Below are 26,412 nucleotides of genomic sequence, written 5' to 3'. Positions count from 1 at the left end.
TCCATACAATGTCTAACTTGCCTTATTGCAAGCATTATCCCAGGAAACTGAAGGCAAAAAGATGAAGAACGACGGAGGCTGCGCAAAAGTCGGCAAAGGCTCTACTGAGTCGTTAGCAGTTGACAACACAAAACATCTCAAACTTGCCGTTCTTGAGAAACCTCTTTAAACTCTCCATCGCGCCCAGGAGCAATCTGTGCTCTCAAGCCAGCAAGAAGTACAAACTGGCCAATTGTTGATCCAAATCTAAAGGTATCCGTCAGTCACCACGATGGACTCCACCTCGTCCGCTCACCCTCCTGCAAAGGCGTGAAACGGATAGACGGAAATCAACAGCCTGTATGTAAATTGTAATATGCCGGAAAGAAAGATGAATAGCAAGAAGACGTCAATGAGCTTCACTCGAGCCGGGGTTGTCAAGGTGTAATTGTCCACAAGAGTGCTGAACGATGTCGAGAGCTCTTGAGACGATATAGGTGATCCTTTTGGGTGTGTCTTGGACGCCATCTTGCCACCAGCTCTCATGCAAAGTAGAAGAAAAATAGAAGAAAAAGAGATGAATTAAAACCAATATTGATATTCGACATTGTCAATGGGGTGGTGCTGGCAGAACTCAGTCACGTGATCCTGCAAAACTTTACGTAACGACTACCACCCGGACGCTTACAACGTACTCCGGCAAAATCGATAACGATTGGCGAGCTTTATCTTATCTTTGCCGAGAAAATGACTGAGCGATTTTAAGAAACACCTGTGCACCCCTTCGGCTCCAGAATGCTGTGGTCTGTAAATGGCAAGCCGGCTCGGATGGACACATCATCGTTGTCCAGAAGGGATAGGATATAAATACCAGAGTATTTGTTCTTGCAAGTTCATCCATTGCAGAACCCACCAATCGCAGTCTAATTACTATGAATCCGACCCAGCCAAGATCTTGGGCCAACCACTTTTGGTCTTCGCCCAACATTCACTATTCATTCTCCCATCGAGTCCGTTGGCCAGCCGCTAATGCTGCTGAAGGTGCAGCTAAAGGCGCCGCCGACAGCCTCTTGCACCATGGCTTTGGTGCGAATGGTACTCCTCGAGGACCATTTAGAGGGTATCATTCTTATGAGGGTCGACATGGAGGTAGATGGGGATATCGCCGTCGTCCCTTTTTTGGACGGTTTGCTTGGGTAAGCTTGCTTGTGTGGGTCCTGTGCCTCGGCTGATATTTTCTAGTTTGTAATTGGTATGGGCGTTGCTACTCTATGGCACCATCGTCATGAGAAGCGTAGACATAGCCTTGAGAGGTTTATCACCGACCCCCAGTGTTGGTTGAGTATGCACCAACAGGCCATCATGTCTCCTGACTCGGAGCAAACGTCTCAACTCAGTGACAGTAACTTGGATAGATCGATGGCCAATGACGGTGCCCAAGAAGGACGTGCCTCTCCTTGGGAAAAAGGCAAGCACACTTGGGGTTGGCGAGGTCACCGAGAAAAGATGCTCGAAGAACGTCGCCTTGCCGAAGCGAAAGCAGGCTATCGTCCTGCCCAGGATGCATCAACCGCTCCGGCTGCTGCTCTTGGACACACTAGTCCCGATGTTCAATCGGTCAAGGAAGCCGTTGAAATGCTTTGGAATGAAAAGAAGGCTGAAGCCGGTGAAACTCAAAAGAGAGTCCATGACAAGGTCTGTATGCAGTCTTTCTCCTACTGCTTGAATTGAGACGATGGCTGACGCCTCCAGCAGGCGAGAGAGTATGCCGATGAGAGGCTTGAGAAACTTGGCATTGCCCTTGAACGTCTTCGAGAGGTAAGCCCATTTTCGCCTTTCAGTCATGCTGAAGACTTTATAGTCACTTCGCGAAGGCGACAGGAAAGATGGTGATAAAAAGCTCGTGTAGATGTATTGTATGCAGCCATCATAAACAGACTGAATGTTTAGGCAGCCAGCCTATCTCCATGGTATTCTCTTGGGATAGCTTGCATGGCTCTTGCCTTTTGAATTTCTCCATCTTGTGTTGTCCCTATTGCCAGAGATTTTGCTTGTTCCCTCGAAATCCTATCCATCGCAGAATGTCTCAATACCAGGTGGTCTATTTGATCAGGCCAAGACTGCAGGTCAGCTTTTATACAGCATTCAGAGAGGGTGGTAGTCTTGGATGCGTCGATTCCACCGCGTGCAATAGCCAGCAAGCACTCGGGCATCCCGAACAGCTATACAAAGTTTGTTTCGTAAAAGTATATCAGAATCAATTGAAATATTCCAATAGAGAGCAATAGTATACAAAAAGTAAAAAACATCCTAACATTATAATAGAATAAAGGAAAAAGTTATTCGGGATCTTTTTATTTTTATTTTTATATCCAACCTTTTACGTCTTTTACTCTGTTTATTATTACTCGGCATTTTTCAGTCTATATAATCATGTCCCAGCCTACAACCAAACAGATAGACCGTTCTTACCATCCCAAGGGCTATGCAAGTCTGCTTTAGGTTTGACATGCTGGGACGGGAACTGACAAGGACACAGGAGATGTCTTCTTCTCTCAAAAGAGCCAGGAAGCCTTTTATTCTGACAAACGCACTCATCGGTGGTACTATCGTCGCTTTTGCGGCTGGCGTATATGCCTATTCCATCTCTGCGGTTCAGCAGGACGATTTCGTGGGTCAAAAGATGGCTTAAGAGGTAGACCTAACAGAGAGGAATAGTCTGATGTGGCGGACTTGCTGCCACCCCTCGAAGAAAGGAGCAACATAAAGTCTATAGAAGACGAGGCTAGAGAGAAACAACTATCACTTGGATCTGCGCTTTCTACGAGCAACGGCCTGCCCCGCTCCTCAGCCATTCCAAATAGACCTATCGAAACGACAACGGCCGACGGCCCTGGTGGATGGCGTATCAAGCGACTCGGTGATATTGAATGGATCAGAACAAAGGGCTTGGTTGACCCACAAGGAAACGTACTGGTTTGGGGAGCACCCAATGTGGACGATATTGGACGTATGGGCGACGAGGTTCATACGAGATTCGTGTAACGATAGGGGCATGTCTGGAAAAGAAGTGCATCATAACAGTGATTACAACATGACCTTGACAGTGACCCATCCTCTACGTTGCAGGCTACCCGTTGTCAGCACATAGTCAGACCGAGTGACACTCACTCTTAAAGCACGTAGACGTTCTGCCAGGCTGTTGTCTTCCTCTTTTGCGGCTGAGGCTTCTCCGACACTTGGCTCTTTCGCAGGTACCTTGGCTTCTCCCAATCCATGCTGGATTTCTAGCCCAGCTTCATCGGCTACTTGTTGCATGAGATGATCCACTTGATCCTGAGGCGTTGCTATAGCCGTCGTATCCGACATGGTGGATTCCATATAGTTGGTTTGGACATCGAGGTCAGCGAATTGGGATTCAAACCTGTCCATCACCATTGATATCTTTTCTTGTCAGCGTCCGTCGCGCTCGATGAGCCCACACCTTTTCGAGATTCATGCTTTCCATAGCCTTGTCCATCCCTTTGACCACGCTTCCCATGCTGTTTGTGACTGTACGCATGGCGACGGCTGTTTCCACTCGACTGGCGACAGCGTCTATCCTCGATCCCAGCCGCAAGAGGTTGAGTCCTTCGTTCTTTTTCCGGATAGCATTTTGGGCATAGATTCGAGCGCCGTCCGTGTTTCCTTTTGCAAGGGCCTGTCCTGTTGCATGAGCAAAAGCTTGTTGAACACCTACTGCCCTTGCGTACTTGTTTGAGTTTATTCTTTTCAGATGCTTCATCCTTGTTGGCCTTTTTGGCTTGTCTTTGTAGCACTTTGGCTGTAAACTGTTGGACATGGGTCAGCGAGTGGTGCGTGTATCGCGCCGTACTTTGAGCTGAAACAGTGATTCTAAGCAAGCCTTTAGTCAATAACGCATGAAGACGATCTGAACTCACTTTCTAAATGACTCATGTTGTATGGGTAATAGTTGCAGAATGTGTGTATATATAGGGTTATGTTTAGATGTAAATAACGTGTAATGAGTAATTACCGTAATTATCTTTTTTAGCATCCCATTCCTGTGCCTCACTCGGTTGTCGATCTAAATACGATGTAGATAGTATACATCTAGGTAAAGCTCTTGACACTGCAACACCAGCACGCAGACATGAACAGCGTGCCACGCTCTAGAGTAATGCTCAGCGGTAAGCCATAGACCGCCACCCAGGGGACGAGATGATGTGACGGTATTGTCATGAATAATAGGAATAATCAAGATGCACGCTGTGTACGAAAAGGTCGCCATAATGCCATCCGAGTTGCATTCCTATGGTTGGCCTATATTCCAAGCAAGAATCCCAACGTTATGACACTACCACGATTCATTCTCTGGGAGCTGTCAACAGCAGGTCCTTGTCTTTTTCGCTTCCACAGCCGTCACTCAACATACCACTCGATACCATGTCTCGACGTGCTGCTAGTATAGCGCCTGATAGATCTCTGCCAGTGAGTGTCTTTGGGATCTTTGCGCTGACGTTCTCCTTTACTAGGTTTAGAACCCGAGAGCTTGACAAAGGGTGGATCTGTTGTGAATGAAAAGTTGAAAGGAAGCAGCATTATGATATTTGCTCTTGGCAAAACGATGAAAGGTGAATGCGAAGGAGGGCTCCCGTTTGAGACGACATTTCTGCGTATAAAGCGCAGCGCTCTCACCGCACTCTGCTCGTATCTAAACAAAACGGAACAAGATGGTACAGTTTACGACAATCGTTGCTATGGTGGGAGTGCCTATGCTAGGTGAGCCACACATTCTCCTACAACGGTCGTAGCTGACAAGTCGCCCCAGTTATGGCAAGCCCTCTTGAAAAAAAGGCAACGGATGCCACGACGACTTATACTCATACATCAATGCCATCGGACTTCACTCGCCCAACGAGTGGCCCACTCTATGACCCGCTGTCCGGTCTTACCTGTCTCGGCATCGCAACGCATGGCGGCGCCGACTGGTTCACCACGACTCTCTGCGCACTTCTAGGTGCCAACCCTGCCAAAGTCAACGCCAGTATCCACCTTGACGAAGGGACCTACAACAACGCGGAGAGTGTCACCTTCAGCGTCCACGACTTGGATGGGAAGGCAAACCCGGTTCCTGTCAGTTTCTTAAACGGCGGAGGTGCAGGCATTGTAAACTCGGGCAGCAGCGCTTGGTAGGCTTATGTGTAGCATCTCCGACTGTACACACTGACAGTAGACAGGTTTGCTGGTGGTTTTAGGAGCGCGGTCGTATCCACAGGCGGAAGTGGCGTTGTGGACGGTCAACTGTTTCAGCGTGTCGGCAGCAGTGATGACAAGTTGGTAGCGGCCGGTGAATGGGGTTTCAAGTATCTTACCGGTGTGGACGCAGAGAAGGAAGACGTCGCCAAGGACGGCAATAATTGGGGTATGTCTTCAAGCGAGAAAAGTATGGCGGCTGATAAAGAGCGTAGACGACTGGATGGACAAGGCCTACAAAAATCCTGTCATCATCTTGACCAACGACAAAACCACTGCGAAAGGTCTGGAGCCCAACCAATACTACACTGTCTATCTAACGAAGAATGAAGACAAAACGTACGTGGTTGGAATCTCCAGTCAGTCGCTAACAGCTTGTTCCAACAGCATCTCCCTTTGGCAATCCACCAACCCGAGTGATCTGCTGAATGTCTTCATCAAAGTTGACTCGAAAGAACTAAAAGAGAATACCCGGTACCTGTATCATTTGAAGGGTTGGGCCGCTTTCTGATGAGGAGTGTGCGAGTTGTGGGATGGTATTGTGAGGATGACGGAGAGGGAGGGTGAGAGGGTGTGTGTCGAGATGGTGTAGTTGTATGGTGGTGGCAGAAGCGGAGAAGGTATAAGGAAGGACTGTGGTGGATACCTCCTGAAGCATGTATCTAGATAGCTGTCTTCCATTCACAGGCTCAACACCCGACCCACGTTCTGACAGGTGTATTGCTTGTATATTGTTAAGAGTGACCAAGTTGGAAGCTTGCATGGCTGGCAGGACTTGGGTTGGGTGTTGGGTAGAAATCCTTGAGACAGAGTTGTCTCTGCTGGGATGTCAATCTGGAGTAGACAAAGACAGCTGCTTTGGATTATTCTCTGAGGATCAATCAACCACAGTCCTATCTTGTATCTTCTCGACTTTTGCGGCGGTCATTCAACCATCCCACTCTTTCAACCTACATCATCTCCTGACCTCCTCTCCATCATCCTGACAATAGCATAAAGATGCCCATACTGTTTGCGTGCACAAACGCTGATAGCGTACAGTTGTAATGGATTTGAGCTATTGGATGAAATAAGTATACTGTTGGAGATGGTAAGCAAAGATAAGAATGGTTCGCTGTATGCAAATGTTTTATATATATAAGAGACGAGTTGTCGCAGAAGTAGGGGAGTATTGGATAGCTGAGATGGCAATCCAATGTAGCTCCATTGAGTGCATTAAGAGACGACTGAAGACTGCGGCTGGATGTGGCGGCTGGTCTTCATCCAATAGATTGCGTCTAGAGATACGGTCTCCTCTAACAACGACAATAGTGTGATATGCGTACAGGAAAGATCATTCACTGATCGCTCCTGTTGTTACAGCCTGACACATGATTTTGGAAGTTTGGTAAAGTGATTGCTTAACTTAACATATTATATTGTCCTGGAGCGATAGGTTGCGAAGCATGAACCCCTTATGAGAAAAGGTAGAAATGGTCTATTCTTTTTATCTGTCCATAGACCCAAGTCATTGTGAGTGTTTAGTAAAGAACAACGTCAATGAGAAATTGTTTCTTCCACAACTTTGTAATTTATCGACAAAGTGTACCTTTTCAGATGGCGAATTTATGGATAGCGTATTATGAATGACATGGTATTCTGGCTAAGAAATGAGTTTTGTACTCTCCAGGAGCTATCAGGAGCACATAGATCCATACAAAGCAACTTAAACGACGTACATAAGATATCTATACAGATAATAATACCCACAAACAACGAGTCACCCAAAAATGCTGTTCAGCACACCGTCCATGTCTTGTCCCTCCAGAGTGTTTTTCTCCACAGCATGCCTTTGCTTGAAGCCCTTGAAAAGAGTTTTAGTATTCTCTGAAACTTTCAACAAAGACGAGTCGCCTCCAGCCTTCTTGGCTTTGCGCTTCTCGATTGAGTGGGCGAATTCAACATTTTTGAGGTATTCACTCTGTTCTGTCTAGGCAGGGGGAATCTCGGCTCGGAGTCGGGCTTGATGAGCTTGTCTCTCGTACGCTTTATTGTATAAGCAGCTATCTTTGATATATGATGGAACTCACCGATCTGTTCTCCTAGCATCTCCTCCTTGAATCCACTCAAGTACCTCATTGTCCAAATACCGTCTCTCCATCTTTGTATTCTCTTATCAGCTCTAAATCCTCATGCTTTCAGAACAGGATGAACCTGTCTCCCTTCTTTCCTCAATGACTTGCGCATTCAACATGGAAGCGGCCGTCTTGGCTATTGATTTGTCCAGAAATTTCACCCAGGCTTCTGAAAAGTTGGGGCTAATATACTTTTGTCTCTTTTGCTTCACGACGTCTGGGTTGTAGCCTCCCGGACCTGTAACACAAACATCAAATGAGCTCTTGGTGATGAAATGCATTTCACTTACCATCTTTTCTCTGGGCATATACTTTGCCAATATCTCCCTATCGTCTCATGAGATGCCTCACCTTTTGAGGAGTCATCCCAGGGGGGCAACCTAGAGATGTAGATAATACCCGCTGTAGGCTTCTTTCTCTTTTTTACGGGTCGACACGCTTATGGCTTCGCCATATCATGAGACGGTTGGATAGATTGGAGCGTAGAGGTAGAGGCGACTGCATTTGGGGGAACCTCGTAGGATCCTTGAACAGATTCTGAGCATGCAAGCTTGTAATATTTTCCAGGCGAGGCCATATCGTTTGCAATGGAAAGAATGGTAAGGCTTTTACAAGTAGCTTTGTCCAATAATTGGAATCAAACAAATGACGACAAAGAATTCGATGACGGACATCGCCGACACAACGGAAGCAAATCGAATCATCCTACGCTTCATTGACTATGAACATATTTCTCATCCTTTCTCATCCTTTCTCATCATGACAAGCAAACGTTTTACAGCTGAAGCGTTCGTTAGCCAACAAACGCTTTCCAGAGCTGGCCATGTAGTGGGCCGGTAAAGACAACGACATCTGTATGGCAAAACCATTGTCAGCCCAACCCTTATCCCACTTCATCCAACCATAGGAAATAAGACAGCCGAAACCGGAAAGCCATGGATGAAACCTAGAGACGACGTTTTCCAACATACAGGATATGCTTTGCTACACATATAGAAAAGCTATCTACTGCCTGCAAGCTCTTGAAATCAAAAATACTCTAGCACTATACCCTTTAAACAGCTAAAGCCTCTCTACTTTAAAATTTCCAAGGGAGACAACCTGCAGCTCTCAACATGTCCCAAGCTTACAGAGAACCAGTCCGACTTAAAAGTCTCCATACAGAATGAGGAGAAATCGATAAAGAATCCACAAAATTGGCTTTACAAGCAGCTCGTCCATTTGCCTTACCATACGACCTTTCATCAGACACAGTCCACAAGAGGCAATAGTTGAAGTACCACTGGCAACGCACCAAAAGGTCTACTCTCGTTGCACCCTCCAACCATATATAAACAAATCAAGCATACAAGCAAACTCTTTGCTTTAAACAAACATTAATGTAATTACAACATATACAGTTGGGTTATTCATTTTTGCGAATTGAACAGGAATCGTCATCACGGAAGCAGATTTTGGCTGTGTTCAATTCAGTACGTATTGTATAGGGTTTTTTGCGTGTTCAACTCGAAAAGCTGATCAACTTCCCATATTTTGTTTAATTTAAGATAAATCTTCAAGCCCAGCACTTCTCTTGTTCTATATAACATATGCCTTCAAACTCAATACTTTTCAGCTCCCAGGCATCAACACCATCTATAGATATGTCAAGCTTGCAGATTGGCTCGTCGGACGACTCCCTGGGTCTTACCCAGCAGGGCCCTTCTTCCAGCCGTCTCCCTGCACTGAAACCCACATGCATATATCTAATGTCAAGAGACATGTGTAGCTGGGATGTTTTTGGCATAGTTTACAGAAAACAGAGCTCAGCTTGCTTGTTAGTGATACATGACATTGACGTAAACATTCAGATACATGAAATGGCAAGAGGCGGAAGTGACAACCATTAATAATTACGTAATCATTCAGGGAGGGCTATTCATTGCATCTTTTATTGTCTCAATTTATCTTCAATTTTAATTCCTTACATTCACATCTCTTCAGCCTCAAAAATATATTGAAGCTGGCCTGGAGCCTTGCTTGTGTTCCCTTTCTTCAATTGGTACCGGCCTGCATTCTCTTCTTCAAGTACGTTATAGCCATTGCTATGGGTCTGCTTCATATTTTGGCATATGCCGGGGGCATTGCCGCTTTTCTCTTTGTCACCCTGTCACTAGGTGAGTTGTGAAGGCTGCAGGAGTGTATCTGACAGGCAGCGAGCGGTTTGTTATGGCTTGCAGAGCTTATTGAAGAGCATTCCAAGTATGCTAAAATCATTGGTATGCGGGCAATTTACGTGAGTGACTGAGCTTTGTTTTGATCTGACATGGGCTGAGTTTCGTTCATGCAGACTATAATAGCTCTGCATACTTTTTTGTACTTTACAGATTCTTTGCCGTTGTCCCACATTGTCTTCTCCATCACCTGTCACCTCGTCTATCTATCAAATTTCTCTTCTTCTTGGCCCTTCATCTCTTTAATCTCTCCTCGGTTTATTCTGTCTTGTGTTCTTGTGGTGGCAGACCATTTTCTGTGGTTCTTTTACTTTGCATCTGTCGCTCATGAGGCGAAGAGATATAGGGGTCCGCAGTATAGGTACGGTGGGCAACAAGCCAACGCCACTGACACTCCTTCTTTTGGAGATGTGGCTGCCTTTTTCGCGATTTGTGTATGGTTTGTACCTCTCTATCTCTTCTTGAGTTTGAGTGCCAACGATAACGCACTACCTTCTTTCGGTCAGTTCTCCTCTAAAGCTTGCTTGCTTGTAGTTGACCTCTTCACTTCCAGACTCATCTTCCTCATCCTCTCCTTCCAGCAAGCATGTTAATTTCTCTTCCTCTACACCTCAAACGTCCCGTTCATCCTCAACATCTCTTATAAAATCTGCGCTCCTACCTCTTCTTTCTCTCTTACCGCGTATCCGATCGCGTTCAAAGAAAAACGAGGAGGGTTTGATTGCTCCACGCACACCTACCAAAGGATCGCCTCTGTCATCACCAGCTTTGAGACCTCATGGATACTCTCCATGGGGACAAGAGCCAGCGCCCGGAACCGCTTCGGGTTATGCAACACCTACAAGAAGTCTTACACCCGACAGACTTGGAACACCCCCACCGACGACAAGGTCTCAAAGTGGATTGTTGGTTGGTGGAGAGAGCAACAATTTGAGGCGAGTATCATCTGGCAGGCCAACAGGCATAGCATCGCGAATGACGTTAGGGATGCCGCTTGATGATGAAGGCGAGCTTTCAAAACACAAGGCTAATTAATCAATAGTGTGCGACTTATGTTACAAAATAGATAAATCAACTGGGAACATATATTGCATCAATTTGTTCAGCTTGTAGTTATGTCCTGTTTACAATAATTGCTCAGACAGTTTTAATCAACATGTATAATCTCAATGATATCTCTGGCTTGTCTCTTTTAACATTGTTTCATGCCTAATTCACTGTAGTTTGGAAGCGTCATGCGCCGCGAGGCCTCCAATGATGAATGTCCCATTAGTCTGGACCCTTGCGTACTCTTCGATATCAACCCATCCATCTTCTCGTCTTCCGCCACCATCCACTCTCTCCAAAACACTCGGTCCTCGTATCCAGACCCTTCCCTCAATAAACTGTCCCTGCTCATCATGGGCCAAATCTATATTCTCTCCTTTAAGAACAACTTCAACATTTGATGCTGGAGGACCCGAGTGAGTTTTGCTGGTAGACTTCCATAGGTCAACATCTTTCAAGACATGGCTCATTCCTGGAGATTGAAGATCATAGAAATGGGTACCAAATACTGGTCCACTGGAGTAGAGTGACGGAAGTACTCGTGTGAGAGGCAATGAAAGTAACAGATGAGATGCACTCAAAGCCATTGGAGGTGGTGCGTCACCAACAAGAATAACGGCTCTTAACTTGTGACCCGCCACTCCACCCATAACATTCTCGCGCATACCTGAAAAGATCACTCTGTCCCATAGACCATCACGATCGACATAACCAGATTTGATAGAATGCACTTTGCGACGAATGGCAAGGGCTGCGTATGGATGGGCTTCATATGTATATTGAAGCCTGTCAATGAGAGCACGGTGGTGCTTGGGTGTACTAATAGCCTGTGAGCGAGCATGACATTCTAAGGTTACACTTACATGAACAGTATAGTCGGCTTAGGAAGATCTTTCTCCGAGTCCACCAAAGCATTCAATTGCAGAGCGTGATCAACTTCTTTAGTATCCCAAAGGGGCTCATGGTTGCCCATCATCCTGAATCCCGCACCATTCCATATTGACGCGAGAGCGATTGTCATACCCAAGGGAGTATCCAAACGGACCGCACTGGCTACAACATCGTGCAACACCCGAGAGGGACGTTTATCTGCGGGAAACAGTGCTAAAAGAGACGTTATGCCTGCAGTAACATTCTGATCATTACAAGTTAATCGAGAAGTACTATAATACGAGAACAGCTCACCAAATGCGTCGCTTTAACAATGAGAGGCTTCCCGAGGTCCTCGGTTTCAGCGTAATAATAGCTATGCACATCGTTGAAATGCGCGTCTGGCCTAGATCAGCTACATAACACTCTGCAGCATGTAATGACTTACCGGGTAGTTGGACCTTCTCAGCTGCCTCACTTTCTGCCAAATCCCAGACTTCTTCCCACCAATGAACATTCAACCCTCTCTCTCTTGCTTGCGCCACACTTCCACTTTGCTCTCTCTCTGGGTCACCTACAACTAGCACGCCAACCGTGCGATTGTCTTCAAAAACTTGCTCGATAATATCAGATAGTAAATTTGGGCAGGTGACGATAATCCCAGCGGCTGGATGAGCTTTCCCAGAGGCAGTAAGGGCATAAGTAAAAAAGCGCGGAGTAGGTAAGATGACAAGAGGTCTGTCGGGAGTAGCGGACAAGGAAAGTAACAAAAGCGGCAAGGAAGTACTGGATGAAGGAGGAATGATCGTGACTATGCTACTAATGGAAGCAGGCGAAGAAGGAAACAGAATTGAAAGACCAAGGGGAATGAGACGGACAATCTCAGCGAGGGCTTCGTCTGTCAACTGCAAAGGTCAACGACTACAACCAGCACTGACAAACCACGACACACTTTGATGTCGAGGATACACCTCTGCTCTGGACGCTTGGATGTAGCCAGTTGTTCCCTCAACTCTTCCTCTTTTGGCGAACGAGCGACATCTTGAACTGTCTTGACGGTGTTGGCCGGTCTCACTGCCAACTGCATGTTGCGTTAACGAATAGTCAATTCGAATAGACATACAGGCGTCCCATGGCCAGTTGCCCATGCGCGGTACACTCCTGATTCTCCACTCTTTCGTACGGCTGATATCTCACTCTGCTTTCCTAAGAGAAGCGGATGAACGAGCGGGGAAGGAGTTGATAAAAAGCGGTGGTAGATGGCGAGTGTGAGGAGGAGAATGAGCAGCAAGAGGGTCAGGTTATCAATCTCTATATTTAGCATGATGATAAGCCTTGACAGTCACCCAAGCTGAAATACCTGATAGAAAAGAAAAAGAAAAAGAAAAAAGGTATAAAGGGAAAGGGAACCAGAGAATAGTGATGAAACGGAGATGATCCACTGTCCGTTATTATACAACTATAACTTTCTTGAAAAGTGAACATCTTTTATCATTTAAATATAATGAAAGAATTAACAAACGACGGTGTATATTTAAACAGTCAAGAGGAATGGTACCCAGGAAGTATGTGGCAGAGTTTGGAACAATTAGATAACGATGACTTGCCAGTTCGGGAAAGATCAAGACCAGGTGAAGCATCAGATGAACAAGTCCACGACAAAATTCAAGATATGTAGGTATGCTTTGCCATGAAATTTTTTTAACGTCGAGCAGCTATGGGAATCAAGTCACAAATAAACCGGCAAACAAAGCAATATTAGCAAATCAGAGACGTCAGCAAGAACACAATGCTCGAGTGAAAGCGAAACAGGATCAACGTTCCCAAAAACCACCTAGCTCAAGGTTCTTCACCATCTTTCTCTTCCTCGCTTTCTTGCCTCTCTTCTCTTCATTCGTCACCCAGTCTTACACATTTAACCTGTCTCCTTATCTGTTGCCGCCCCTTCGACGCTTTTGGACTGAGTCGTCTTTGAACCCATGGAGAAGAGAGATGAAGGTATTCTCGCCTGTGCAACTAGCAATGTATGATGGAAGAGAAGATATGCCAGTCTATCTGGCTATTGATGGCGTGGTTTATGACGTTAGCGCCAACAGACGGATATATGGTAAAGGCGGAAGCTACAATATGATGTAAGGCTTGTCTTTTGTAATATAGACATGCTGCTAACTGGATTCAAGGGCAGGCAGGGACGCTTCGAGGGCGTTTGTTACGGGCTGTTTCGAGACTCATCTTACCCATGATATTCGTGGATTATCTTCCAACGAAATGGCTGTAAGATTCATATGCTTTGGTATGACGATAGCTTATGGACAACAGTCTTTGAACCACTGGAAATCATTCTTTGCCAACAGTGACAAATACCTCAAAGTCGGCACCGTCCTCAACCCACCCATTAATCCGAAGACTCCTCTCCCATCGCCCTGTCGAGCAATCGGTTCCGACAGTTCGAATGATCCACAGGCTCCAGGAGCAGCTGCAGCAGAGCGTGGTAAAGCGAAACCCGGTCCTGTACGCGGGCACTGAGAAAGGCAAATAGAAAGGTATAGCTTACATTGTAAATCTATTGACACATCTCTAAACGTCATGCACTGTGTACACATTCTTATCCGGCCGTGTCAATTCCTCCTGCCAGGAGGCGGAGGAGGCGGCAAAGAGAACAAGCTGCCGCCAGTGTTTGCAGACTCATTCGCAGAGAAATGCTTCTTGGTAGATCGACCGGGGATATTGATCTTGAATGTCTGGCCTTCTTTAAGGGAATAATCTTTTGGTGGAGCAGCAGGCTTGGACGACTCTGAAGGGTCTGGTATGTTTTGGGTACGCTTGACAATGGATTGAAGGGCAACCTACGCCAAGGTCAATAGGAGAGCACTCGTACGCAACACAACCACTTGCCTGAAAATCAAACGCCTCTCCTCTCTCTTCAAATCCCAGCCCTATATACGCCCTCTTCCCTCCTTCGCCCTCAACGCGCAACACAAAGTACCTGGAAGAGTCAAGGACAGGCTCTACCTGGTTCCATGGCGAGACATAATTAACTTGAGCAAACAATTCCCCTGTCGTTGAGTCCTATCAAGTGTTAGCTCTCAAACAGCCACAAAGCAACGCAACAAACTTCTAAACGTATCTCACTCTTTGAGCCCAAGTCCACGACTCTCAAGCGCCCTTTCCACAAAAAAGACTCTACATTCCATTCAGAAGCTTTATAACCTGCAGTGGTCGTTTGTGGTGGTACTTGGTATACTAGACATTGTCAGCTTGCATTGTTCATGTTGAGGCATACCCATGACTTCTCTGGCAACATAGAGGACGGCTTCAATACCGTCTGGTAATGAGTTCATTTCTTTCTGTTGCTTTTACTTGCAATTGTTTAAAAGTTGCAAAGGTTACATGTTTCATTAATTTATTGTTGTATAGAAGACGATGCATAACCGGAGATTGAACCGAGTCCGTCCGATCCTTTGATGATGTCATGATAGTCTTCAACGTGGGAGTTTCTATAAAATGTAGGAAAAAGATTTAACATTCTCAATCTTTCTTTCAACATCGCTATACACTTTAGATACCATGTCAGACAATAATAAGAAGCAAGAGAATGATAGGAAGCAAGAGCCGAGTATGTTTCTCCTATATAGCATCTCTTGCTACCATCATTCCTTGGATGGCGAGGTGTGTCCGCCACTGACACTTTTACTAAACAGGCTTCAACATTCTCCCTCACCCAGCCAATACAAACAATCCTGCCGATCTCAACAACGATCCTGGTCAACATGGCGGTTTACAGGCTGTCGCTGCCAGCGCATACAACGCCAAAGGGCCTCATATTCCTAGCGGACCAATTGCCGAGAGTTTGGAAAAACCTAAATCTCGAGAAAAAGTGAGTCTGACAACTCGTTGAGAGGCGGGACTGATGAGGGTATAGTTGAGAGCCGAAGCAAAGGAGCTTAATTCATAGGTTAGCTTGAGACGATGCAGATGATAACTGGAGTTCTGGAGTGGACTGTATTGATGTGATGGCACATGTATGATCGAGTTATTCTATGATCTTTTCCAGTTGTATTTACATTTGGCTTTTGAATATCGCAAGTAAACCAGCATCACCAGTGACCGGGGCAACACTAGACGTACTAGTCAGATCGGTACTAATATGATTGCTAAGCTCGGTATAAGTTGGATCAATTGTGCTGCTGCCAACAACATAGTCGAATTTGATATAGTTGCCCTTGGGCCCCTCACCAAGGTTGGTCAAGATAAGCGTATGGGGTCCATCATTCAGGTGATTTGCTTAGTATACTGCACATCGTTTAGCTTTATCCTATATCGAGACCGACATGCACATACACGAAACCTATCTCTGTGATTAGAAATAAGTGTAATTCAAGCTTGCAACATCGACTCTATCGATCCTAACGCCAGGTCAGCCTTGGAAGGATCTTTAGGTCATACAACTCACGACACCATGAAATTTCCTTGAGCCGGTTCCCACGACCCAAACACATGCAGGCTGGACCCGCTGAATTCCACTTGCACATAATCAGAAATGGCAGATGTATAGTGTGCCATCTGGTTATAATAGTCGGTATCGGGTTGGGCCATTTCCAGCCATCACCAGAATAAGAGACCGATGGTGAAGCCACGTCGTCAATCACTGCTGTAAATACCTTGCCAGTGCTATCCACACCTCTCAGTCAACTTGGCCAAGCCATCTGACATTCATACTGAGATGGCGATAACCGCATAGTCAATATCCAACCACCACTCGCTGTCTTTATTACCATTCCCATTCGTTGATTCCGGCAGGTTGTTCAAAACCTAGTGATACATGAGCAAAGCCCTATCAGAAACTCTAGCCACTTACCACAATATGCTCTTGATCCGTCAACGATTGATGGGCTGGAAAGAATATCTGTTGGAGTGTCTCCGTCGAAGACCTCCCGTTTCACAAAGCCACATCCCTTCCGTCCAATCGAGCTACATCGAGTCAATCAACGACCAGCACATTGTACGCTCCACGCACTACTGTACATCCCATGGTTTGGCCTCTTTGAGCGATATATATCAATCACAGTCCCAATGAATGTCAGAGACGCAGAGTCGCCTTTTGTATTCGTGGCATAGTACGTTTGAGAGTGATGTTTGTCAATCTGAGGGTCTGCAGTATGGTTCTGTCCCCAACCTTCGCTCAGTGGGGTATACTTTTGTTGAGAAGCGTCGTCAATCTACCTCTCATCGTCAGTCTCGTCCACCAACAACTGCTTGTGCTCTCACTGTAGTAATTATATTGATGTTATTCCTAAGAAAGCGGAATAAAATACAAGATTATATTCAACGATGACAAGTCAAACTCTACTTTGATTTAGAAAAGTCCAAACGGATAGAAGAAAAGTGAGCCTGATAATTTCTCAGCTTCAAATTGTATACACAGATGTGTCACGATCCGTGCCTGACTTGAATCATCAGAAAAGATAAAATAAAGATAGTGTTTGAGATTTGCATACAAATTTGATTCCGTCGTATATCAATCTATGGGAGTATTATTACAAGTATATTACAACAACGACCGAGGAGCGCTAATCAGTCTGGGCCATGGTATCCTCGCACAGCTGAGTACACTTGTATTTTATGGTTTACAAAACGCTGACATTATGTTACAGACTTTCCTTTCTGGGCTGGGTTAGTGATCAGTCGTAAATCCCGAAGGGACAGACTCACCTGGTCGTCATGTCAGGCCGCCATTCGCCAAGGTAGATGCTCCAGATCCACTCAAAAGTTGCGCACAGTGAATCTCGGCAGAAAACACAGGCTGGTAGGCTAGCCTTCAATCCCTTCTCAAGCTCAAACCACGACTTGTAGTGGGACTTGTGGCGCAATACGTTGAAAGCTTGTTGGCATGCATACTGTCGATAGGCTGCAAAATCTCCAAAGGCTTGGACGGTAGCACATCCGTTGCTCTCCTTGCATAAATCCGTGAATTGGTCAAGGTGGTCCGGCGGAAGGGAGGGATGCTTCCATGTGCTCTCAAGCCGAATAGCTGCAGTACGCATCGCCTGGTAGAGGCTTAAATAGGCAGGTGCGCACCATCTCAGAATAAGCTCCATCTGAGGCGGCATGGGTTCGAGTTGGTACGAGAGCTGTTCTGCTCTCCATTCGGCGGACACGCGCAACGATTGCAACGCAACCGACAGATACTGAAAATGTGGGTTGTCAGGCAACAGTGGACAGAGATAGGACACAAAGTTGTCAAATTGATAAGCGTCTGCAGTTACGATGGCTTCGAAAAGACAGTCCCAAATCTTGTTCTCTGGCCAGATCGTTTGCATCTCCTTGCGTGCGCTCTTGGATGCGATGCAACCGCAGCATACAGCCTTGGCCGAGTTCCTCTTCAGCTCAGCAGTTTTCTCAAACACATAGAGCACCAGATGAAGCCCCTCAGCCGTGGCGGACGGCAACTCGCGCATCTCTACGCTCCGCATACTGTCCAGTCCAGCCTTGCAGGATGCTTTCGAAACTTGTTCAAAGTCTCCGAAAAAGCCGGAGATCTCCACCAGCCACGCCTTTTGCACATAGAATCCTGCATCATCGCCCGTGATGAGCAAGATGTCGTCTCTATTTTTCAGAGGATAGAGAGGATGAATAAAGTGCAAGTCTAGCCTGCTGAGTCTAGGAGTACAGAGTACATCGTCGCTGAGAATGTCTGGTGAGACGGTGTCTGTTGCAGCCCAGCTCAGCCTCAAGACTCTTTCTGTCAATCTTGCTCACCACATACCTGATCTGTCGAGAACTAAATCTGGCACATCTGAAGAGAAAACAAAAGACATTTTCTTAGAAATAAAGTATATATAGTGGAAATGGAATATGAAATAGGACGAGAGATGGCGCAAGAGCACATATTGTAATAAATTGCCAATTCCATAGATGGATTCTGTTTGTGTAGATGCACATGACAAGCCAATTCGGAATAATAAGGGTAGTCATTTCTGAACGGGACCAATTGGAATGATTACGTCAGAATTAGGGTGATTCATTTTTACGAACTGAGCAGTGTTCAACTCGCGTCCAAAAATGAATAACCCAACTGTTCAATTCGTATCTAAAATTGAAACATCCTAGTGATGAATGGAGGATAAGGGTGTATATGACTGGCACGTCTAACTTGATGACTAGTAATTTGATCTCAGATTCACCATTACCTTGTACTCTTCTTATGTGGCCTATATAAATGAGTCTTAACCCATAACACTTACTCTCGAACCGTGGAGATTCCTTGTGGTTGCACTTTATTTGAAGGCAGAGGAAGCATTCAATGCACTACACATGCATAACCTTTGGTCACCTATACATTCCACTTGGACCTGCACAGACTATGATGAATATTATTCCCTAGAACGCACTGCTTGTCCTCATTTGTTCGAGTTTCTTCAACACATCGCCAACGCTAATCCCGTCAAGATCTGCCGCAATGACCTGTTGTTTTGGGTACGGTAACAAGTTGAAGCTTTCGCAAAGGTCGCCATCAATGACGGATTTTACTGGCACATAATAACCTCGATAAGCAAGGTGATCTCTTCCAACGAGGGAGGTGTTTTGAGCTCTCATATGCTATGTTTTGCATTAGCCACCTGTAAACTTGTTTGATATAAACACACACCATTTCTAATGTGTTCATAAATTCGACGTCATCAGTAGAGACAAATGGTATAAGAGCGCCAACAGCTCCTGAAATGGTAGTGTAGACCAAAACATCTCGGCCTCCAGCTACCAACGACACCTTTGTAATGCTGCAAGCACTTAGCACGACCAACTCAACATACAAACCACACTTACGATGTGACAATACTGCCCACGTTATAATGTGCTATCATTTCCGTTTTGTGTGCTGCCCCCATCAAGAAACTCTTTTCATGCAAGATTGTCGCGCCGGTGGGATCATCGTCTACCTTTTCAGACACAGCGGGGTCCAGCCTGTTGATGAAAATGTTGCCAAACTTGTCGCCACAAGCCACCGTCTCATAATCAACATTGGTGACACAAGTGAGCCATCGCGGCTGAGAATCGTCGGCGAAGATAAGCAATTGTCGAGTCGGAATGGATCGATAGACACAGTAGAATGTGGACTCTTGCATGTCACCAACAATGATTCGTGCGCCTTCAACGTTGATGGTGACGACAGCGGTCGGGAAGCTCTAAGAGTCTTTAAGCACACAACTCGGGGTAAAAATGATAACTACCTACGTTATTTTCACACTTTCTCAATAAAGCCTTTTTGCCCATCTCGTATAATCTCAATGATTTACCAACTCCTACTAACAAGAATCCTTGGAATCCAGCCAAGCATAGAGGAATATCATCGGTTTTGGTCTTCAGAAGGATGAGCGGTATTCCATTGCTTTTCTTCGAATGCTCACCTTATTTAGCAGTTCTAGTTCTCGACCTTGTTCCTTGATTGAATAGACCCGTAACCATCCTCCCTTGCATCCCTTGGGTTGCATGGTTGTTTTTATACCAGTGCCCACAACTAGGAAAGGTTCGCCCCCACCACGCTCGAAATAGGCAATTGCAATTGAAAAAGCAGCTTCATCTTCATCAAGCTCAAACTTTTGAATTGTTTCATTCTACAACAAGTCGTGAGCATGTACTGGCACAGTAAGGGAGGAACTTGCAGCAAGAGGATCCAAGACCCGTATGCAAGATGCCCAGTGGCTAGCAGCGGCTCTTGGTCGACCAAATTCATCCCCTGGAAGTTCCAATAGTGTCTTGTCTATTCGGTCACCAGCGGCCTCCTAGAATACAAACATAAGCTTTCATTTCTCGCTGAAGATACAACGCGCCTTTTCCTTGAGGATTCTCTCAATAGCACTAGGGCCATACCTTCTGTGATCGGCCTCGATCATGTAAAAAATGGGACTGTAAGGATGGCTGATGAATTTACGAGGAGTATATGATAAAGGGGTAGAATCTTGTTTGAGTTTTTCGCCAAGTTTGGGAATCGTAAAAATTCTTTGTAATCTTCATAAGTGCAAGCCGCCTATATTGACCAACTTAACCTACCGGAGAGTGTTTCCAGATATTCCAATCAACCCATCAGGACACATAGCCGCAGACAAAGACCACGCATACTCAAGTGTATCGTAAATAAGAGGCTGAGTTTGCAACATATCCTGATGTGTGTAGAGAAGCCATGTTCTGCTGGAAAACGCCATCACGCTGGGTTGACCATGGATAGTAGAACGGACAAGTTTGGGCGGCTTCGCACCAAGGAATCGAAGTCTCGTATCCGAAAGCGAGCCGTCAATAGGATCAACAACAGTACGTAGAAGAACACCGTTCATCAAACCAATATTGAGGAACATAGTCGCGCGGTTCTTGTCTATACTGGTATCAAAGATCTCAGCGAGACAGATGGATGTCGGAGGAGCAGTTAGAGCTTGCAAACTAAGAGTGTCAAGAGTGCTATCTGGCTCCAAGGAGATAATGGATACAGTCTGGTTGTCACATCCAACTGCAAGAAATGGGGTTCTTCTTCTCCCTTCGGGGACTTCCGCAATGCCGACACATGTAGCATTGCCGGGAAGTGTCTTCTTTTCCTGGTATTCACTCAGACTTCCTTCCGGATCCAGCTCAAAATATACTAGCTCGGCAGTACTCAGGGCAATAACAACTTGTCTCTGATTGGTGGTCGCAGCTACAATGGTCACACCAGGAGGAGCGGGCCATTCATCGACACGATCAGCACCCCGAATGTGCCGAAGTCCATAGGGGTGGACCTGGAGAAGACCAGCGTTTCCCAGTTGTTGAACAGCAAGAGTTGGACCTGAGGAGAGGAATCCAGTGTCATTGACCTCTTCAATAGTCTCTCCGATAGAGAGTACGAGGGTGCCGTTAGGGAAAGAAAGAATAATATAGGAATCATACTCATCTAAGAAAAGGCGCATTAGAATTAGGTCTTTCATATAACTGAAAACTTGCCCTCTTGGGTCAATTTCAGTGTCCAGACATGAGTCGGCACACCAGGTAATGGTGAGCTCACCATGAGAGCCACATCCAGACCGTGTTTTAGCGTTCTAAATGTACTTCTTGGCCCTCTTCCACAAGCAGCGTATATTTGAGGGGTGTCGGAACTAGTACCAAGAAGATTCACGACATGGGCATCTGTGATGGGATCAAGTGATGGAAGAGTATCAACATTTAGCAGGTTTTGCAGAGGCCGTGGGTTGAAAAAGGCAAAGGGGAGAGGACCATCGATGTTGCCATTCTCAGGATAGTCAATGGAAGACCATTCCTGTTCTCCGTCATCCTCTGCTAAAGATTGGAATTGATACAAGTGTCTACAACCCGTGAGATGAAATACTTAGAAGTTGATCATCACTCACTGATCACTAAATTCGCTGGCCACGTAGAGGTAGCCTCGTTTGAGGATACAAAGACTGTTTGCCACAGGGATAGTGTCGAAATACTTGATCTTTATAGCCACAACGTCTTCTCCACTATGATCGATCCAAACCTTGTACAAGTCGCCATCTTCAGATTGAAGTAAGAAGAAGAAGGCACCCTAAACAGTCGATGTCAATGGTCACTCAATCAGTTTGGACTCAGAAGCTGTACCTTGATCTTGTGCATGACGGCGGAGACGATAATTAATCCTCTGCTGCTTTCTCCTCGTTGAACAAGAGGATTTCTCCGTCTAGGTATGGGTATCCTATGGGCATCCGCGTCCATATGTTTCCATATGATGTGGTCTTCTGTGCAGATTAAGACACCAGAAGGACCATCAAAGCGGTCAGAGTTGGCGCTCTGCCCACCAGGTACTGTTTAATGATGAGCAGACCATTCCATACTCTTAAAGTTATTATGACTCACCCTGTATCAAAAGATTTGCTCTTCTGTCAGTTGGTTCACTCCATTTCCGCACCACGTGATTGAGGCCCAAATCAAGTTCATAGAAAGTCAGATACTGCAAGGGATATTCAGTCTAGTGCTTTTCATTGAAGCCATGAATAAACAGACCTTTTGAGCGTTTTGAAATGCTTCCCCAGTAGGATCTTGATCGGATTCAGAGTAATCAATCTCCAATGCAGCATACATAGGATTGTCATACCCCTAACCAGATTATCAGCTCGTCAGCTATTTAAATGTAGGAATGCAAGCATACTTGATCAACACCGATAACATGAGTTACTAATGTGTGATTTTTGTGTGCTTCAAGGGGCGAGGAAGGGAAAAGTTTTCCTTCAGAATTTCGATTTAGAACATAGACAAGCTTAGTCCTATTCTTTGAGGTAAGTGGTACAGTTCCAGTGCTTTTTTTGGGATAGAAAGACCGACTTTTCAAGTCTGCAAAAATATTAGCTCAAAAGCCGTATCTGTACAATCCAGAGAGCTACTCACGATCCAATTAGACAACTACGACCTTTAGGGTCCACTGCCAGAAATTGACCTGGAACGACACGTCTAAGTACCCATCAGTATACCTTCTACCTAACCCGTACTGTAGCTTCTGTTTATACATATCTCATTCCAACCCAATCGCTTAATTATAAAGCCTCAAAGTTGTAGGAGCGCCTGACTCACCTGCTTCCAGTCTTCCCATATACCTCTTGATACAAACTTTCAAAGTGCGGCGTTGGTGAAACCACAAATTCAAGGATTGATAATTTGCCCGAATCTGAAGTGACAAGGATGTAATCTGTTTATGGGTAATCAAATCAACAGATGCAAAGACGTGCTGAAACTAAAAACTTACCTTTTGCCATGCCTGCCAACCTGAAACCTGCAATATTTCGAACAGTTCCAAACATCTGTTGAAAAAGAAGTAAGTAATGCACGTTTTTACTATTTTTGTTCTGAATATACCTCGAAGGAACAGACGGTGTCCACTACTCTTCTGTCAGCTAACCGTTCCATCCGCACTCTATATTAGCTAGTCAAGCATGCTTACATTGTCCAGTGGTAGCATTAAGCTTGGAAATTTCTAATTTTGTTCCGCCTCTGACAGATAGAATTTCTTGGCTTTTGGAACCCGAAAAACTGCCAACTACAGCAGCAGTAACATTTGTCGGTGAGGAGAGGGTGAGATTGAGGAGATGCATCTTGCGGAGTCACCCAAATGCAGAGAGACGATGATTTTGATAGGAATACAAAGATGAAGTAATAACAAGTTAAATAATTTGCTTAAATTGCTAAAGAAGAATGTAACGAAACATCAAAAGTGGAGGCCGCGAATAAGTGTGGCATCTTTTCTAGATTTTATGTCTTTGTGATAATCGAAAGCTTTTCGAGACAAGGATGTAAATAAAACTTTTTAGTAATGAAGCAAAGATGTTGGCACAGAAACAGACAGCTTCAATGGCAGACAAGGACTGGTCACCAGAAAGAGTCTTGAGTTTACTGTCGAAAAATCATGTTGCTCAAATGACACCTCTTGACGCACTTTTCGTAGCTACGGTCTGACCTTTTACATTCAGATATCCCAAGTCCTTACAACGTATTATTCTATAGCTCATCTTTGATCTCGCTCTTAACTTCATCATCTACAACGCCTTCGTTTTCGGCCCAACATACTGCGGGACTTGTGACTTTGAAACGATATTCGCACTTCTCCGGTTCGGACACTGCAAGCAAAGCATTTGAAATGCCACAAGAGATATCAACAGTCGCACTTCTATGTGGTCCGTTCCAGCACTTGGCACCGTCCTTGTAGAGTTGTTGAGAGTAATAAGGAAGCGTGCCTTCCGATGCGACAGGGTTCCAAGAATTGAACGTGCTGGTTTTTAATCAGCCCAACACGAGAAAGATCTTAAAGTTACATACCCAAGGTCATTTGAAGAACCATCTTTATTGCTCTTTTGCCTAACTTTACCAAAGAAGCATAGTTCATATGTGTAACTGCTGAACGTCAATCACCTATACAAGCACATAAGCCTAAGTCATACTTACTCTCCGATGACAGATTCAATGCAGCTTCCATCTAGCTTTTTCCATTCGTTCTGGCTACCGTAGTGTTTGTTCATCTTACTGAGCGTATCCTCTGTTGATCGAACAGTGTTTTGCAGTTTGATCAGCTCATTCTCTAAAACCCGATGTTTTTCCCGAGCAGCAGCAACCTCTATCATAGCCACTGCTTAGCTTTTGTACTATGAATGGGATAAGATGACATACGAGGTCCATCAGGTCCAGATGATTTCTTCTTTGGTTTGCCAGCGAGACCAAAACGGACCATCCATTCTATAGCTAGATCACGAACATTCTCCCAAGCGTCGTAAAGTGAATCAGGAATATACTCGTCAAACTTCCAAACTACCTTTTGTCAGAACCAATGTTAAACGCGGCCTTGTTTCAAAAAACTTACGTAGGCTAGTCTCATCGTCATCTTCATCAACCGTAAGGCCAACGTTGATGGTATCCGACAAGAGCAGTGCTTCTAGATCCTTCTTTTCCAATTCTTCCAACTCCTTGTCCTCAATCTCTTGTATAACTTCCTTTTCCTCTCTTTTATTTCCCTCATTTTCACCTTCCCGGTACCTGATACCAGTCAACTCTTCATAACCGACTACCGCTGCCTTGACGGCCATATCTTGATAGTTGGGATTGTACCCTTTCGCAAGCTCTCTCAGTAGAGAGTGAAGTGTATCAAGCTCGCTCTGAAGTCGGATAGACTTTGTTCGAAGCCTCTCCAAGGCAGATCGATGATCAAGGAGCGACTGATACACAGGAGATTGTTTTCTGTACTCAAGGTCTTTGTGGTTCTGAGCTTCAGTCTCTTCAAGGGCAACTTTGGCTTTGGCGACCTCGGCTTCTTTGAAAGCGATCTCTTCGGTTTTCTGGGCAAGCTCTATTTTAAGACGTTTCTTTTCACCTTCAGCCCATTTGATGTAGCTGCTTCTAACTTTCGCTCCCTAAACCACCGTCAGGACAGGTGTCAGTGACCGCCGTAATCACTGCTTACCGTTCTTCTAATCTTTTCTTGAGCTTCTTTCTCTGCCCTCCATTGTTTGCCTATCTGTTCACACCTGTTTGGACATGCCCCAGTTTGCCATTCATCCGAGCCATCACAGCATTCGGGCTCTTTAATCCGAGTTAGTAGCCTTTCCCAATCAGTCACACAATGACATACCACATAACCCGTCTCCGACTCTACTCTTTACTATCTGGCCCGGGATATGCCCTTCATTCTTGCACCAGAACAAACCATCCTGACAGGCAGATGTGCCGGGCTCGTCAGATCCATCTGGACAATCGCAATAATCATCATTGATTGCCGCAAAAGGGATTGTTTTGGAACCATCAAGGCAATGGAAAAGGCCCGAGGATGTTGGCTCGTACTTTTCATACACTTGATCTCTCTATTCAGTCTATACCGCATTCGGATCAGTTTCAACTTACGCAGTGGATTCAAGCCTTGTATTTGCGAGGGGACAATAATGTTTTTCTTATGCTCGGCGGCGGCTCCCAGTGTGAGCAGAAGAATGGAAGAAAGAAGCGCCAACGTTGTTCTATCTTTCATAGCTACAAGATTGTTTGTATATCCAATATCTTTTAATGTCGTTCTTTAGAATCCTCAAGATTAAACGTGTCAAGAAACGAAGTGCCTCCACCTGGGTTAACTGGGATACCAAATAAGATAAACCCTTCAGTCATGTGACCTGATCCAAATGTCAAGGATTTGACTCCGTTACAGCACTTAGTACATGGAAAGGTAAAGTATAAACATGAATGTTTATGGAACTATACTACGTGGCATCCGGTTAGGCGTGCCAGTTACTCCGCAAGCCTATCTGCTTCTGACACCAAAGAATGGAACCGAATAGGCGCGCGAGATAATAACCTGCAAGCCTAACGTATTTCATAACCTCATTCCCACTTTAATACATTATGTATCTCATTAGGTCATATCCAAAACAATCATTGACTAAAGCTCATTAGGGATGAGCAGACAG

General features: G+C 45.3%; 14 protein-coding genes across 14 annotated transcripts; 6 read left to right on the top strand and 8 right to left on the bottom strand.

Moving 5' to 3' along the window:
• Positions 1-34: 34 nt before the first annotated feature.
• L203_103728 (uncharacterized protein) lies at positions 35-525 on the bottom strand (the record flags this gene model as incomplete). The annotated part of the gene is made up of 3 exons (XM_066213120.1): positions 35-101; positions 148-246; positions 296-525. 3 exons carry the CDS (start codon positions 523-525, stop codon positions 35-37), a joined length of 396 nt encoding a protein of 131 aa, XP_066069217.1.
• Positions 526-911: 386 nt separating this feature from the next.
• On the top strand, positions 912-1,888 carry L203_103727 (uncharacterized protein; the record flags this gene model as incomplete). Its single annotated transcript, XM_066213119.1, has 4 exons — positions 912-1,175; positions 1,222-1,674; positions 1,735-1,797; positions 1,841-1,888. 4 exons carry the CDS (start codon positions 912-914, stop codon positions 1,886-1,888), a joined length of 828 nt encoding a protein of 275 aa, XP_066069216.1.
• Positions 1,889-2,521: 633 nt separating this feature from the next.
• Positions 2,522-3,024, top strand: L203_103726 (uncharacterized protein; the record flags this gene model as incomplete). Its single annotated transcript, XM_066213118.1, has 2 exons — positions 2,522-2,650; positions 2,698-3,024. The coding sequence occupies 2 exons, from the start codon at positions 2,522-2,524 to the stop codon at positions 3,022-3,024; spliced, it is 456 nt and encodes a 151-aa protein (XP_066069215.1).
• Positions 3,025-3,066: 42 nt separating this feature from the next.
• Positions 3,067-3,936, bottom strand: L203_103725 (uncharacterized protein; the record flags this gene model as incomplete). Its single annotated transcript, XM_066213117.1, has 5 exons — positions 3,067-3,403; positions 3,462-3,679; positions 3,732-3,809; positions 3,854-3,873; positions 3,921-3,936. The coding sequence occupies 5 exons, from the start codon at positions 3,934-3,936 to the stop codon at positions 3,067-3,069; spliced, it is 669 nt and encodes a 222-aa protein (XP_066069214.1).
• A 776-nt stretch (positions 3,937-4,712) lies between these two features.
• On the top strand, positions 4,713-5,746 carry L203_103724 (uncharacterized protein; the record flags this gene model as incomplete). The annotated part of the gene is made up of 5 exons (XM_066213116.1): positions 4,713-4,761; positions 4,811-5,171; positions 5,220-5,404; positions 5,451-5,574; positions 5,623-5,746. The coding sequence occupies 5 exons, from the start codon at positions 4,713-4,715 to the stop codon at positions 5,744-5,746; spliced, it is 843 nt and encodes a 280-aa protein (XP_066069213.1).
• A 1,458-nt stretch (positions 5,747-7,204) lies between these two features.
• L203_103723 (pre-rRNA-processing protein ESF2) lies at positions 7,205-7,715 on the bottom strand (the record flags this gene model as incomplete). Its single annotated transcript, XM_066213115.1, has 5 exons — positions 7,205-7,260; positions 7,305-7,367; positions 7,429-7,587; positions 7,640-7,649; positions 7,701-7,715. The coding sequence occupies 5 exons, from the start codon at positions 7,713-7,715 to the stop codon at positions 7,205-7,207; spliced, it is 303 nt and encodes a 100-aa protein (XP_066069212.1).
• Positions 7,716-9,435: 1,720 nt separating this feature from the next.
• Positions 9,436-10,597, top strand: L203_103722 (uncharacterized protein; the record flags this gene model as incomplete). The annotated part of the gene is made up of 4 exons (XM_066213114.1): positions 9,436-9,505; positions 9,569-9,624; positions 9,679-10,063; positions 10,116-10,597. The coding sequence occupies 4 exons, from the start codon at positions 9,436-9,438 to the stop codon at positions 10,595-10,597; spliced, it is 993 nt and encodes a 330-aa protein (XP_066069211.1).
• Positions 10,598-10,776: 179 nt separating this feature from the next.
• On the bottom strand, positions 10,777-12,803 carry L203_103721 (uncharacterized protein; the record flags this gene model as incomplete). The annotated part of the gene is made up of 6 exons (XM_066213113.1): positions 10,777-11,428; positions 11,473-11,744; positions 11,795-11,880; positions 11,928-12,384; positions 12,432-12,560; positions 12,603-12,803. 6 exons carry the CDS (start codon positions 12,801-12,803, stop codon positions 10,777-10,779), a joined length of 1,797 nt encoding a protein of 598 aa, XP_066069210.1.
• Positions 12,804-13,030: 227 nt separating this feature from the next.
• L203_103720 (uncharacterized protein) lies at positions 13,031-14,005 on the top strand (the record flags this gene model as incomplete). The annotated part of the gene is made up of 5 exons (XM_066213112.1): positions 13,031-13,044; positions 13,090-13,110; positions 13,195-13,611; positions 13,660-13,753; positions 13,799-14,005. The coding sequence occupies 5 exons, from the start codon at positions 13,031-13,033 to the stop codon at positions 14,003-14,005; spliced, it is 753 nt and encodes a 250-aa protein (XP_066069209.1).
• A 92-nt stretch (positions 14,006-14,097) lies between these two features.
• Positions 14,098-14,820, bottom strand: L203_103719 (uncharacterized protein; the record flags this gene model as incomplete). The annotated part of the gene is made up of 4 exons (XM_066213111.1): positions 14,098-14,325; positions 14,375-14,548; positions 14,595-14,713; positions 14,763-14,820. 4 exons carry the CDS (start codon positions 14,818-14,820, stop codon positions 14,098-14,100), a joined length of 579 nt encoding a protein of 192 aa, XP_066069208.1.
• A 226-nt stretch (positions 14,821-15,046) lies between these two features.
• Positions 15,047-15,434, top strand: L203_103718 (uncharacterized protein; the record flags this gene model as incomplete). Its single annotated transcript, XM_066213110.1, has 3 exons — positions 15,047-15,095; positions 15,181-15,356; positions 15,402-15,434. The coding sequence occupies 3 exons, from the start codon at positions 15,047-15,049 to the stop codon at positions 15,432-15,434; spliced, it is 258 nt and encodes an 85-aa protein (XP_066069207.1).
• A 330-nt stretch (positions 15,435-15,764) lies between these two features.
• Positions 15,765-18,297, bottom strand: L203_103717 (uncharacterized protein; the record flags this gene model as incomplete). The annotated part of the gene is made up of 13 exons (XM_066213109.1): positions 15,765-15,772; positions 15,821-15,827; positions 15,876-15,885; positions 15,933-16,002; positions 16,141-16,150; positions 16,199-16,291; positions 16,338-16,385; positions 16,431-16,450; positions 16,497-16,698; positions 16,748-16,772; positions 17,132-17,143; positions 17,192-18,188; positions 18,246-18,297. The coding sequence occupies 13 exons, from the start codon at positions 18,295-18,297 to the stop codon at positions 15,765-15,767; spliced, it is 1,554 nt and encodes a 517-aa protein (XP_066069206.1).
• Positions 18,298-18,859: 562 nt separating this feature from the next.
• Positions 18,860-23,565, bottom strand: L203_103716 (pre-mRNA-splicing factor RSE1; the record flags this gene model as incomplete). Its single annotated transcript, XM_066213108.1, has 20 exons — positions 18,860-19,078; positions 19,128-19,257; positions 19,304-19,662; positions 19,712-19,837; positions 19,885-20,091; positions 20,140-20,259; positions 20,308-20,476; positions 20,528-21,395; positions 21,446-21,804; positions 21,850-22,028; positions 22,082-22,284; positions 22,337-22,430; positions 22,484-22,576; positions 22,629-22,743; positions 22,802-22,810; positions 22,865-22,927; positions 23,048-23,162; positions 23,220-23,274; positions 23,330-23,352; positions 23,415-23,565. 20 exons carry the CDS (start codon positions 23,563-23,565, stop codon positions 18,860-18,862), a joined length of 3,657 nt encoding a protein of 1,218 aa, XP_066069205.1.
• Positions 23,566-23,968: 403 nt separating this feature from the next.
• On the bottom strand, positions 23,969-25,979 carry L203_103715 (uncharacterized protein; the record flags this gene model as incomplete). The annotated part of the gene is made up of 8 exons (XM_066213107.1): positions 23,969-24,239; positions 24,287-24,361; positions 24,413-24,581; positions 24,635-24,772; positions 24,825-25,371; positions 25,422-25,540; positions 25,590-25,808; positions 25,859-25,979. 8 exons carry the CDS (start codon positions 25,977-25,979, stop codon positions 23,969-23,971), a joined length of 1,659 nt encoding a protein of 552 aa, XP_066069204.1.
• Between the last annotated feature and the right edge of the window lie 433 nt (positions 25,980-26,412).

The sequence above is a fragment of the Cryptococcus depauperatus genome, chromosome 4 (assembly GCF_001720195.1).
Source record: "Cryptococcus depauperatus CBS 7841 chromosome 4, complete sequence".
In the NCBI taxonomy this organism is placed as follows: domain Eukaryota; kingdom Fungi; phylum Basidiomycota; class Tremellomycetes; order Tremellales; family Cryptococcaceae; genus Cryptococcus; species Cryptococcus depauperatus.
This window is presented reverse-complemented; position numbering and strand designations above follow the sequence as displayed.